This window comes from Schistocerca cancellata, chromosome 1 (assembly GCF_023864275.1).
Source record: "Schistocerca cancellata isolate TAMUIC-IGC-003103 chromosome 1, iqSchCanc2.1, whole genome shotgun sequence".
NCBI classification, from domain to species: Eukaryota; Metazoa; Arthropoda; class Insecta; order Orthoptera; family Acrididae; genus Schistocerca; species Schistocerca cancellata.
The window spans coordinates 546,951,006-546,964,231 of NC_064626.1; the positions used below are offsets into that span (position 1 = coordinate 546,951,006).

At 36.8% G+C, this 13,226-nt stretch overlaps 1 protein-coding gene across 4 annotated transcripts in view; it reads right to left on the reverse strand.

The window, feature by feature from the left end:
- Nucleotides 1–1,355: 1,355 nt before the first annotated feature.
- LOC126180007 (cerebellar degeneration-related protein 2) overlaps nucleotides 1,356–13,226 on the reverse strand; it is a 457,053-nt gene continuing 445,182 nt past the window's right edge. For all 4 annotated transcript variants that reach the window (XM_049924659.1, XM_049924660.1, XM_049924662.1 and 1 more), the window contains exons 7-8: nucleotides 10,507–10,663; nucleotides 1,356–3,927 (exon numbers count right to left, since the gene is read on the reverse strand). In XM_049924659.1, coding sequence (XP_049780616.1) covers nucleotides 2,719–3,927; nucleotides 10,507–10,663 — 1,366 coding nt within the window. In that variant the 3' untranslated portion in view covers nucleotides 1,356–2,718. The remainder of the gene's footprint in view (nucleotides 3,928–10,506; nucleotides 10,664–13,226) is intronic.

The window sequence follows — 13,226 nt, forward strand, 5'->3', positions numbered from 1 at the left end:
TTCTGAACTGTAGCCCCTTCCCTAAACCTCTTTAGTCCTTTTACTTCACCCCACTTCCTTGGCCTTAAACTCTTCTGCCAGAAGAAAGAGCCACTGGCTCCAAAAGCTTGTTAAAAGTTAAACACCTTTGTGTCAGTGTTACATGCCAACCGCCAATACATCTAAAAATCAACTTCTGATGTAAGACACTGCCCCACCAGCTGAAAGGCCTGTTAACAACTAAATGGTGATACTTTACAAAAAGAGAGACAAATTGTAAGCCACGTTTTACATAAATTTTACAAATAGCCCTACATTTTAATCAATGAGGTAAAATAAAAGGATGTATCTGTGAGATGTACAGTAGGCAGATTAACAGTTAAGACAACAATGAAAGACATCAGTGAATGCCAGAATCTGAATATAATATAATATAATTTACATCACTGTATTCCATTGCCACCCTAATTTTGTAAGCAGACAGAATTGTAAACATGTGTAGCAGAATTGCCATTGGGGCAATTCTGATCATTTGTCCATACTTTTTTGTTATGATCACAGGCCCCCACCTCCCCCCCCCCTTTTTTTAACGTTTATCACTTAAAATCCAGAAAATTTCTTGGCACAGGAAAGAAAAGAGGCGTTTGGGTTAACATTGTTCAAAATTCATGTCAGTTTTTGATCATTTCAACTAACGAATCCTTAAAAAATTATGAACTCTTGGGTAGATGTGGAAAGCTTGTCAGTTTCCCACCCAGAGGTTATTTAGAAGCTTTAAGTGCACTTTTAACACCACTTATCCCATCCAGGAATTCAGTACCCGTAACCATTCCACCTCCTTTTTTCAGTCTGTAAGAACTATGGTAGTAAGCACTGAAATGGACAGACAACGAAGATAGGTTTCAGAAGTGCCCAGCAAAAAGTTTTTTTTTCTTTAACTGAAACAATGGGACCTTCATGATATAAGATATGGGAGATTACATTTGATAACTAACCCTATATGAGAAATTGACTTGGCACGAAATGGAGCTCTAAGTAACAATTAACATCTTCATCATACCAACCACATCAAGAATCAAGGTAATTCATGAAAATTCTAGGGTGAATGGCTTCTGGAGCAGGTCTTAAAAAGCATGCAAGTATTGAAAATTTTGAAGTATCATTTCTTTTCACAAACACTTATTTTCCATTTCTTGTTTTAATTTATATAATCATCGTCATAATAATTGTCATCACTTAGACTTCTAAAATCTGAAGACTTAAAAAGGTGGCATTTTAATAAATTATCTTGACAAATGACATGAGTACTTGTACCAATTTGCGCTTAGAACTAGTCCTATTGTAAGTGTGTTTAAATTAGCATAACAACAAAATGGTCATTATGAAAACACTTTTAGTTTATTTCAAATTTAATTTTGCACATAATTCACTTCCAATTTTAATACCTCAAAACATCAAACTGTTGTATAATCATCAGATAGGATTCTGTTTATTGTACTTCCATCAGCACAAATGTAAATAAATGGTAAAATATGCAGTTACCATTGTGTGTAGTTGGATTAGATCAACTATATCTTAATGCATGCCTACATTCAACATACATTTATTAAACACACTGGAGTGCTTTGCCATTTTCAAATACTGAATTATTTCTTCATTTTTACATATAAATAACGCAATGGTAAAAGTTATTTTCTGTTTGGCAGAAGTGTTTAAATTAGAACATGCTGAAAATGAAAATATTCCGCACATGTATGTCCTTGTTGCACAGAGAAACAGAACATCCTAATTTCAATGCAGTAGTTTTAAGTAGCAAAGCATACATTAAAAGTGTCCTAATAATTCAGTATGACTTGCTTGTCAGAAATTCAATGACAACACAGTTTTGCTCTTCTGCATGTGGATGGCACAATATTTTGCCTCTCTCATTCATTTACATTAAGCATGGAGAAAAAATAGCTAAACATAACATTTACAGACATAACAGATGCATTAATTACAATTTACAGCTTCCATTGAGATACAATCTTTCACTTATCTGATTGATGCAACAGTATTAAAACTTCTGTTTTGCCTTTGAAAGAGATAGATACAAAATTGTTAATTTCAATGCTTTCTTTAAACACCTAAAGGAAAATATTTTTATATTACAAACCTGTAAAATGTTTGCTACGAGCCAAGAAAAAAATGACTGAAATTGGCATGTAGTTGTAAGACACCATTTTCTCTCAGATAGAACTGGGCAAGAAAGCTGGCACTTTGAAGTTGTCATGTGCCCACTTAAAAACATTAACAACAACCAGAGAAAAAATAGTTTATTTGATTATTGGAATTTTAAGGTGAAACCAGATAAATTAATACAAATAATATATTTAGATTTGTTATTTGTTTTAAGAAAGGGTACAAGATCTTTCTTGTTACAAAATTGTACTGTTTCACATACATATATATATATTGCACTTTACACAAATGCATTAGTCACGAGCTGTACAAGAAAGAAAATTTACAATTTTCTTTGCGCAATTCCTTCCATCAAATAGTTATTGGTAGGGTATATTCTCCAGGCCACATAACAGATCTTTAAACACATTTTCACTGTTATGTACACGAGTCACATTAATTTGATTCAGGCCCACAATGTCATAAAATTTACATTAACACTTTTTCACCTAAAACTATCAAGTAATTAGCACAGTATACAGAACATCTTTTGGTGGTTGCATATTTTCCCCCGATTTCTCATTTTCTGTATCCGTTAACATTACCAGGTGATGTTTTCCGTGGCCCATTGCGAAGAGCTTCTGCATACGACATGTCCAGTTGCTTCAGTTTAACAACACCTTCATACGCTGGGCTTGGAAACTGTTGCTGTGGTTCCCATGACTTATCATATGCTGCGTATCGACTGCTGTTATTGCTGTGATTTCTGGGGCTATCACTGCGATACCACGTACGTGTCTGCTGCTGCTGCCTGTTCCTACCAGAGTTTGACGCTCGGCCACTGTAGTTCAGACCACTAGCCCCAACTGGTGAAGTCTCCACTGCAACATTCATGCGTTTCATTGGTGAATTTTTTCTCTTTCCCTTCTTTTTCACTGCAATACCTACTGATAAGTATTCTATTTGTTCTGACTTTGGTGGAAGCGGTCTCAGAACAAGTCCACTGTTAGAACTTTCAGCACTTGTGCCAGGATTCTCTGAAGAGCTAGCTTTCTCTGGTTCACTTGGTTGAGATTCCATCCTCTTATTGTTAGGCTGTCTCTGTCTGGGCATAGTTTTAGTTTCTTTCTTACACTCCTCTTTGGTGGCAAACTCTAGAGGTGCTTCTTCCTTAGCTGGAGTTGCAGGTGGCACTTTGGGAAGAGCCTCGCGAGTTGGTGTTGCATCGTCCAGACGTGGCAGCTGTTCACCTTCTCCTTTTTCTTCAGCTGCACGCTTTAACACTGCAAATATTTCTCTGAACAGTTGGCGATATTCTGGAGTTTTCCTAAAGCGACTCTCAACAGGACTAGCGTCGTCATAAATACTAAATCGACAGTCTTCGCCATCAGCAATTGAACACAAATAAGAACCTGCTGGTAACCCAGAAAGTTCTGTTTGTGTTGACTTATTGCTAGTTTCATCAGAAAATCCAGATGATGAAGTTTCAGCTTCTGAAAAGTCTGTAGGTGTTGCAGATGATGTCTTCCCTGCTCTCCGACGATTGGGCTGCTGTTTCTCTCCAGACACTTGGTTGCCATTCTGCTGCGGTACTTCTGGCAATGCCTCTTGGTCACTTTCTGTATCTTTTATGTGGTGGAAGCTGTTGAAATCTCCTGACATCTGCAATTCCTCTTGTAGCGATAACTGGTTGCTCGGAGGTGATGGTGGTGCATGACGACGAGGCTGGCGTTGCATTTCCAGAAGAGCTGCATACCTTGCTTCCAACTCCTTGTACGGGTTGTCATCCTGTAATAATATTTCCAGAATAAGTGGAAGTCCTGCCAACTGAAGGAGTTTTGAGTCACATTCAACTTGAAATATAATTTGAAGACTTGCATCATAACTCATTTCTAATACAATAAAAAAACTGAAAGGGATTTAAAATTAATGTCAATGGAAGATGTAAGTACATTACTGATTTCACTCTAAAAATTGTGTCAGGCAGTTACTAAAAAATCACACAAATGAAGCAGGCCACATACAGTTGCACGAACACTTTTTAAATTTTTAGTGGCTTATGTGTTAGTCACTTTTAGTAAAACAAAATTCTTACAGAAATTACACAACTTAAGTCAACATGGCTAGCAATCATTAACAAGCAACTACTGAACATGCAGTCTTCTGTTAGCTGTTTAATAATACATACCAGTACAGTGTACTCCTAAAATTGATGAATCTTAAAATAACAGAAGGAGTTTGTTTCTTTCTGACTGGTTTAACCAAAGCAGGAGAAAAAGTTTCAATAAATAATTCTAAGTTGATCACATAGGTAGTGAGCAGGAGATGTTTCTAACATCCAGCCCTTACTAAGGAAGTAGTTAAAAATAGGTAATGTGGAGACCAAGCACAAATTTGAACTGTGAAAGACATGATGAGCCAAACAACTGCAGTCACTATTTGACTGCATAGATAATTAATGAGCTAGTAAATTTGGTAGGCAAATTTGCTCCATAAACTAATTTTTCCCACTGTTTGTAACCAAGCAATTTTTTGGCAAGAAAATGACTGCAGGATGAGAAAGTCCATATAATTTTCAGATTTCTGCAGATCAGTTTAGTGAAATAGTTCCAAGATAGTGAGTTCGCTCAAAAGGAAGTCCATGATCATTAAATTCAAAACTTCTCTGCTGCCACGCACCCACACAAAGACACAAAGACACCTTTTTCCTATGGGGTTGCTTGTCTGCCACCATCACAAAACGACAGCGTCAGCATCTGCCACTCTACACAAAAAGTCACAGTAGAGTCACTGTTGTCTGGTCAAATTGGCTTCAAGAAACTACTTTTTACCAGTAGAGTCTCTCTGCAATATGTCCATCAAGAAAATAAAACCTAGGAACACATGCTGCAGAGCCCACTCTGAAGCAGTAGCTAGTCACAGGCAGTCAGTTTTTGGTACTTCATGAAGTCTGACATAAATCTACCACCACCTTAGTTGAAACTTGAGCTAGAATTCATTGTCCTCAAAAGTAGTCAGACATGCACAGAAACCTCATGATAGGAATTTGGTTGCATCTCTAGAAGATAGATGATATGTCAGCACTCAACTGTAACCGACTTTGTTTATGTTTGATACTGCAAGCAGAGAACTGCCAGCTCATCAATTCTTTTGTGGTAAACAGTGTGCTCATGCAGCTATGCCCTGATTCTGCTCGCTGTTACTCTCATGGTTCAACAACTGCTTGCTTATTTCCTTTAGATTGGTTCTCTTGACAACTAGTAATTTTCTCTAAGGGCTGGGACAGCATTCACCATTATTTTCTTATGTGGCTCATACATTCTTTTCCTGGTGGCTAGCTTTTTTGTGCCAATGGTAGTTACATATTGTGAAGGCTTCCTCATGCTTTTTCATGTGGTTATTGTCAAAGCACGGATTTTAAATTCAATTTTAACACTTCTTATTCTTCTTTAGCCTTTCTATCTATCTCTAAGAAACCCAGACAAGCCATCATTGCAATACCTTCTGTAAGTTGTGAGCTCTGATCTGAAGCAGGCAATTTTTTGAGGTAAGCCATAATTTTTCTATAAAATTTTGATCATAGATAGGAGTTAACTTTCATTTTTCCATTTTAATTAAATTTATCCTACACAGTAACAGTAACTCCTTTTGCATATTAACTTTGTCAAGAGTGGTGAAGAATAAACACAATGTACATCTCTGGGGCTTTACGGGCCAGGTACGTATAATAGTTCAAGGTGTTTATACAAAAGCATATTTAACCAAGCATTTAAATCTATTGACTTCAAAAAGATTCAATAATAAATCACCTACATTGAGCCAATACATTTATGACTGAGGCACACTTTAAGGAGAAAAAGATGATCTCATCCATTACTGATCACAAATACACTTACTGAGGACACAAAATACTCGTGGATGGATTTCTTTCTTTAAAAATATTACAGGGATTAATTTTGACAAATACGAGTTATTTTAGCACATTATTTGCAATTAAGTACAAACTGATCATGTTAACTAACAAATTTCCAGATATCCAAATCATGTTGTGCGGTGCCAGAACTGCCCACACCACCTTCCCTGGATACCTGGAAATGTATATATCACACTGAGTAAAACACAAAATGTCAATGTGTATCACCAGGATACTTAAATTTGTTACCATTACTTTTAGCCCACTACCGTCAGCATGAAACCAAACCACACACATCCAAACACTTCAAGCTAAAGCTACTGCTGAACGTACCTACAACTGATGTAACTTTGTGGACAATTTACAATGTAGTAATGGAAATAGATAATGGTTCTTGAAATAGTACCAGAGCCCAAGTAAGGCAGAGAACAGTGTTTGATCAGACCACATGCAAGCCAAGAGACGCCACAGTAGTGCGGGTAACTTACACCCTTCCTGAGAACACAAGATACCAGTTTGCAGTAGTCTAAGTTCTAAGAACTAAATACAGCATGAAACTTTAAACAATTATTGATTACTTTATAATGCTTTTTTAAGTCCCTTGTTTCACAGGAAGTTTAATACTCACATCTGACATGTCACAATGGGTCATATGAATAAACATGAGAACATTCTCCAGAGTAGATACGCAGAGCAAAAGTACATTCTCAGATAAAGTTCTCAGTTTCCTATGTATAAAAACTATGAAGCATAATATCTGACCCGGGAGTATTTTCTCACTACCTCCCCTTCTTATTGAGTAAGTTCTCAGCAAAGACATTAAAATCTGACATCTTTGGGTCTCAGTTTTTTTTTTTTTGTGTGTGTGTGTGTGTGTGTGTGTGTGTGTGTGTGTGTGTGTGTGTGTGTGTTTTGTACCAAAAGTTTTTCTTATGTTATTTCTGTGCCGAAATGGAAGATTCCGAATTAGCCTTCATGATTATTATAGAAGATTATCCAGCTATCATCAGCAAATCACCAAATCTCAGGCTGCAAGAAGGGAGAAGGCAGATAGTATCAAGGAAATACAACACCATTACTGGGTTAGTTTTGGAAAAGAAATTTCAAACAGGCAGATTATGAAAAACTGCATAATATGAAGTCACGCATCGAGTCCAAGATGGATGTAAATAAGATGGGCAACATTAAGATTGGGAACAGATATTTTTGCAGTTTCTAGACAGAGATGACTGCAACCCAACTATCCATCAGAATTTGTGGTAAGTCCCATACTTACTTTCTTCTTCTTTTTTTTTGTATGTGCTTAATGTTTCCAAATTGTGAATCAGAAAAATACATATTTTTAACATACAAAAATGAAGCAATGTTTAGTCAAATTCATCTGATATTTGACCACTTCTCTGCAAATTGCACAAACCCCTCCCATTTCTGCATAAACCTGCTTGCTATGTATACTAACTTTTTTAACTGAATCATGACACACATTACTATTACTTCTTGTTTTTTTTAATTTTTTTAAAAATTTTTATTAGGAGCTTGTGCAATAGGTGCTGTCACCTCTGCTGTCATCTCCTTTCCAGGGAGTAGTTTGGAGGTAGTTGATACCGATTACACATTCTTCGAACCACAATCAGTTTTGCAGCAATCGCAAATTGTCAAAGCAGACGATACAGATCTAATGGCTCAACCAGTTGTTATACCCGCTCAATCGCATGTTTTGGAGCATGAGAGGGGGTCAAAACGGCGGAGTTTGAGCATGGAAACTGATGAGACAATGAATTTGTCCAACTGAGAGCTGCAAAGGCTGGTGTTATTATACTAACTAGATATCCTGAAGAGAAAGTAGCAGGAATTGATGCATCAAGAACAAGATTAACAATAGACTGAATTGTGTAATGCCATAGTACAGCAGTGATTTTTATTAATAAAAACAGGTTTTTTGAAGTGAATCTTTGTTTACATTTCTCATTTACCAATTTACCAAATTCCATATGCTCTTAAAGAAATAATTCAGTAAAATTTCTTTTCAATGAAACAATAAGAGTAACATAAACCAATTTGAAACATAATTTAAAAAAAATGTATGCACTTATTTACTGTTGTGTCATGCTAATAGGTTCACCACATCCTTGAAACAATTTTTGGTCAAGTGGAACAAAAGGAATAACTTGTTCCTATTTTAAATTTTGCAGGTTAGACAGTTTGTACAGTTATTTACTGTAGTATCTGAAAATTCTGTTCCAGTTAGAATTGTTACATTTTGAATAATTTTTGTTGAAAGTAAAATTAATGATAGAGAATGAAGAAAAACACTAAACTGCATTTTATTATGTAATACCAGAGCACTGATTATTTTCATCAGGAAAAAATTATTGCAATTAAAAAAGTACACAAATTAGGTTTAATTGTGCATTGTTTTGACAGACTCCCATACACTACAGTTGACGTATTACATTAAAAATTTCCCATCTCCTATTTGTTCCACGTACACATAGGTTTGCTGCTTCCTCTTCTCCCAATACTGGAAGATTATTATAATCACTAGGTGCTTCAAAATCCTCATCCCCTATCTGTTTTGCTACATTGTGCAAAAAAACAAAACAGGCTATTATTGTACTTGGGATTTTTGTTTGGGCAGGCCTTATTTTATTTTGCAGAATCGGGAAGAGTCTTTTTACCTGTCCAAAGCACCATTCAATCATCACCTTTTCCCTCGAGTGAAGTCCATTGTACACCCTCTCATTAGGTGCTTCAGGATTTTGAAATGATGTCATTAACCACAGTGCAATGCCATATCCTTCATCTCCTAAAATTAAGGCATTGCAGTGGTTCTCTCACAATATATGGCACACATCTAAGTTTCTGCATATCCTAGCATCATGTATAGACCCAGGCCATGAACCATCAACACTCAAACATTTCACTGTAATCTCACGTTGCCTGCACATTTATTGATGGAAAGCCCTTTCAATTAACGTATTCGTCTCCATGTGCAGGTTTCCATTTCAGGTATGTGCGTGCAGTCTAGGGCCCCTACCACACATGGAAACTTATATCTAGATTGCCATTTAACTTTAGCTGTTTCTAGTCTGTTAATGTTTCTTGGAAATCTGATCCACAACAGTGCTTTTCTGTTAACCTGTTAGTGATACTGTTGTCTGGTGTTTCCCAAGTCTTCTACACCAATCTGAAAGCTTGGATCTGCTAATAGCACAAAAATGTTTTCATTTTGCATTCATTGGAAAGGGCACCACCTCTTCTTTCATGATTTTCAGGAAGTAAGTGATTCGCCAGCCAAATAATGTTTCCACTGTTAAATCTATATGAACTTCTGTAGTTCCTTTGTACTATGTATATCTTTTTTTGCCTTTTGAGAAACATAAATTCGACCATTTTCAATAAAACACTTGGTAACGCTTAACCACTACACAATTCACTCAGCTGTAAGTATGCTGTGGAGCTCACTCACAAAAACAGAGAATGCTCTCTGCTTGTGAGAAACTTCTCTGGTTTTATTCATATGAAATCAGAGAATATTCTTTGTTTGAGCAACTTCCCCCACCCTTCAACCCACACTGAGAACATACTCGGGTGAAGTATGTTCTCAGACACTCTCTATTGATGCCAACCAAAGAACTTTCTCTGAACTTGTGAGTAAAAAGTGTATTCTCCATTTTATTCACACGACCCATTGCCTCTCAGAAAGCATTTAATGGATCTCTATGTAAATTCATCTTCCATATTTTCTTCTCCAGCACACATCCCAAAGGCAGAATTTCATAATATGAGAATCTGCATGTTTTTACATTAGGTCATAATTTTTAATAGTAGCACTGATGTACCCTTCACTGGCAGGTACTAGTGTTATTAAGTGCTTCCTGATGATTAAGTTTCTACAACAGCCTGCTCAAGAGAAATATTATTTCAAAGTCTTAATATTATCTTATATATTAATCCCTGCAGTTATTTTGAGCACTGCACATGATTAGGCCTTGGATGTGTTCATCTTAGGTTAAAATTAAACTTTTGATGTGTAGCTTGCACTACTTTAGAGAAAGCTACCATTTCTGGGTAGGTTTTATATTACCCCCAAGTAAAAATTCAAAGTTTAAAACTCTTCTATAATTTGGCTTACATTTAACTAGTATGTGGCAATTTTAACTAACTTACTATTAATATTGACAAACAATATTTATAAATTTACGTTACTCTATCAATCATACCTCAGTGTGAGGGAGAGCAGGAGAAAGAAAGAGAGAGAAAGAGAGAGAGAGAGAGAGAGAGAGAGAGAGAGAGAGAGGAGAGACCACCTGTGTTGAAATTAGATTTTTACCACTACAAACTGTAAGATACATTACCTGTTATCAAAGACACATTTTCAGTTACCAGTCTTAAAATTAAGCGAGGATCTTTGAACAACAATATAAATATTTGGAAATGAATAAATTACTTGCCTCTATGTGTAACATGACTGTGCTGCAGTAGGTTTCACTGGTTACAGAATTGCTGACACTTGTCACATCATCTTCCTCATTGTCCATGACTAGAGACAATTCATCCTGCCCACGTGTGTCAGTAAGACGAAGACACCTTCTGCAGAGCTGTCCCTGTCTGCTTGAAAAATATTGAAACATATATTTGTGGAATTAATAGTAGAATTACAGCATCACAGCATCATTGATAAGTTTAGAATCCTTGAAATCACTGTGCTTTATGAGGTTCCAGGTACCAAAAAACTTCTTGTCCATTTTTTATGATTTAGATGTTATTTGGAAGTGTACATTAAACAAGGCAGGATTTGGAATGCCAACTCTTGGCGGATATTTGTCACCAAATAATAATGGACTTTCTATATTCAAGACAATTTGTTTAACTAACAAAGGTTTCATAGAGTGTATATATATCATATTACTGAATAATATTAATAACTAAATCAGAAATAAAGTAGTCATTAACTGATGATAAAAATAAAATGAGAAAATAACTACAAAAGATGAACAGCTGAGTTCAATATTACAATCAGAGTGTATTGTATTTACAGAATACAAGAACTTGTGGCTTTATTATTTAAATCTTCAGTTCATCTCCTATTTCAAGAACATCTTCCCCAGTCTAAGAGGATCCGCAAGTGGCATTGTTCCTTTCACAAATTATTCTTTTTAATTAGTGCTCAGTGGGTAAATAGTGAACACATATTACACTGAAGAACCAAACAAACTGGTATATTGCTTGAGAGAATTGACACTGTAAATCCTGCAGGGATGTCCTTAAATCCATAAAAGTATGAGGGGGTGGAAATGTCTTCTGAACATAACATTGCAAGGTATCCCAGATATGCTCAATAATGTTTGTGTCTGGGGAGTTAGGTGGCCAGCAGAAGTGTTTTAAACTCTTAAAGTTATTCCTGGAGCCACTCTGTTGCAATTCTATATGTGTAGCATGTCACATTGTCCTGCTGGAATTGCCGAAGTCTGTTGGAATGCACCAATGGACATGAATGGATGTAGATGATCAAACCGGATGCTTATGTATGTGTCACCTGTCGGAGTCCTATCTAGATGTATCAGGGGTCCCATATCACTCCACGTGCACACCCTCCATTTCATTAGAGCCTCCACCAATTTTACATGTAGGGTCCATGGGTTGATGATGTTGTCTCCACACCCATACACATCCATCTGCCTGCTCAATACAATTTGAAACAGGACTTGTCCAACCAGGCAACACACTTGCAGTCATCAACAGCCCACTTTCTATGTTGATGGGCCCAGGCGAGGTGTAAAGTTTTGTGTAGTGCAGTCATCAAGGGCCTTCGGCTCCGAAAGGCCATGCCAATGATGTTTTGTTGAAAGGTTCACATGCTCACACTTTTTGATGGCCAAGCATTGAAATCTGTAGCAGCTTGTGGAAGGGTTGCACTTCTGTCATGTTGAATGATTCTCTTCAGTTGTCATTGGTCCTGTTCATGCAAAATCTTTTTCCAGCCACAGTGATGTCCGAGATTTCACGTTTTACCGGATTCCTGATATTCACAGCACACTCATGAAATGGTTGTATGGGAAAAGTCCCCACTTCATTGTTACCTTTGAGATGCTGTGTCCCATTGCTTGTGCGCTAACTGTAACATTATGTCCAAACTCACTTTTATCTTCATAACCTGTCATTGTAGCTGCAGTTAATTGGCCTAACAACTGTTTCAGACACTTCTTGTCTTATATATTGATGTTGCCGACTGCAGCACCGTATTCTGCCTGTTTATGTATTTCTGTAATTGAATACACATGCCTATAACGGTTTCTTTGTCACTTCAGTGTATAATGTTTAGATAATATTTGTTTGACATCCTGAAAATTTTCTGGTTCAACAGGTAGTCCACACAGCAATTCATCTGCCATGCAAGAATCCTTTTCCTTTTTTGATAGTTGATTGATACACTGAAATGTCAGGTACGTACAATACTACTACTCTTACTACAGCAGATGACCTGCTTTTTTTGATATGGTTACAATTTAATTTTCACTGCTTGTGTAAGCCCCCATGAGAAACTAGTAATTGTGGGAAAATGAAACTTTGTGGAAATATTTGCTGATGGCATGCCATGTTTACATTCCACGTTACAAATGTTACTCAATGTGGCAATCATCTGCTCCCACGACAGCCTGGAACCTCACTATAGGTACCATTTCATAATTTATCACAGCACTTTTCAAATGTGCACCACGGAATGCCCTGCTTTTATGGCAGCTCGTGCACTGCTTGAAGATTGCACATGGAAATTAACATTCTCAGCCATGACAACACTGACTTCAATAACTTGTAGCACAATTGGCCATGAGCCTCTTGCAGGAGCAATTTCCAAATTCCCAGTTAATCTGAGCTTCAAAATATTTCTATCCAGCTCTGGTGCAATAGGACGACTTATCTGGATCATCTTAATGCACCGATACACTCAAAAAACAGCAGCATTATTGCTGCTGTTTTGATAAAAAGCTTTACAAGCAAAGCCAGTTCATTTTATCCAGAAAATGTTGACTGACTGTAACTGTAATGCAAACTGATGCTTTAGTTTCAACCCTATGTCGCCATACCAGTACTAGTGCCTGAAGGCAAGTCATGACACCAACACAACTAGTAATGCAAATCCTGCACCACACCGTCTGGTCATCATCATTGG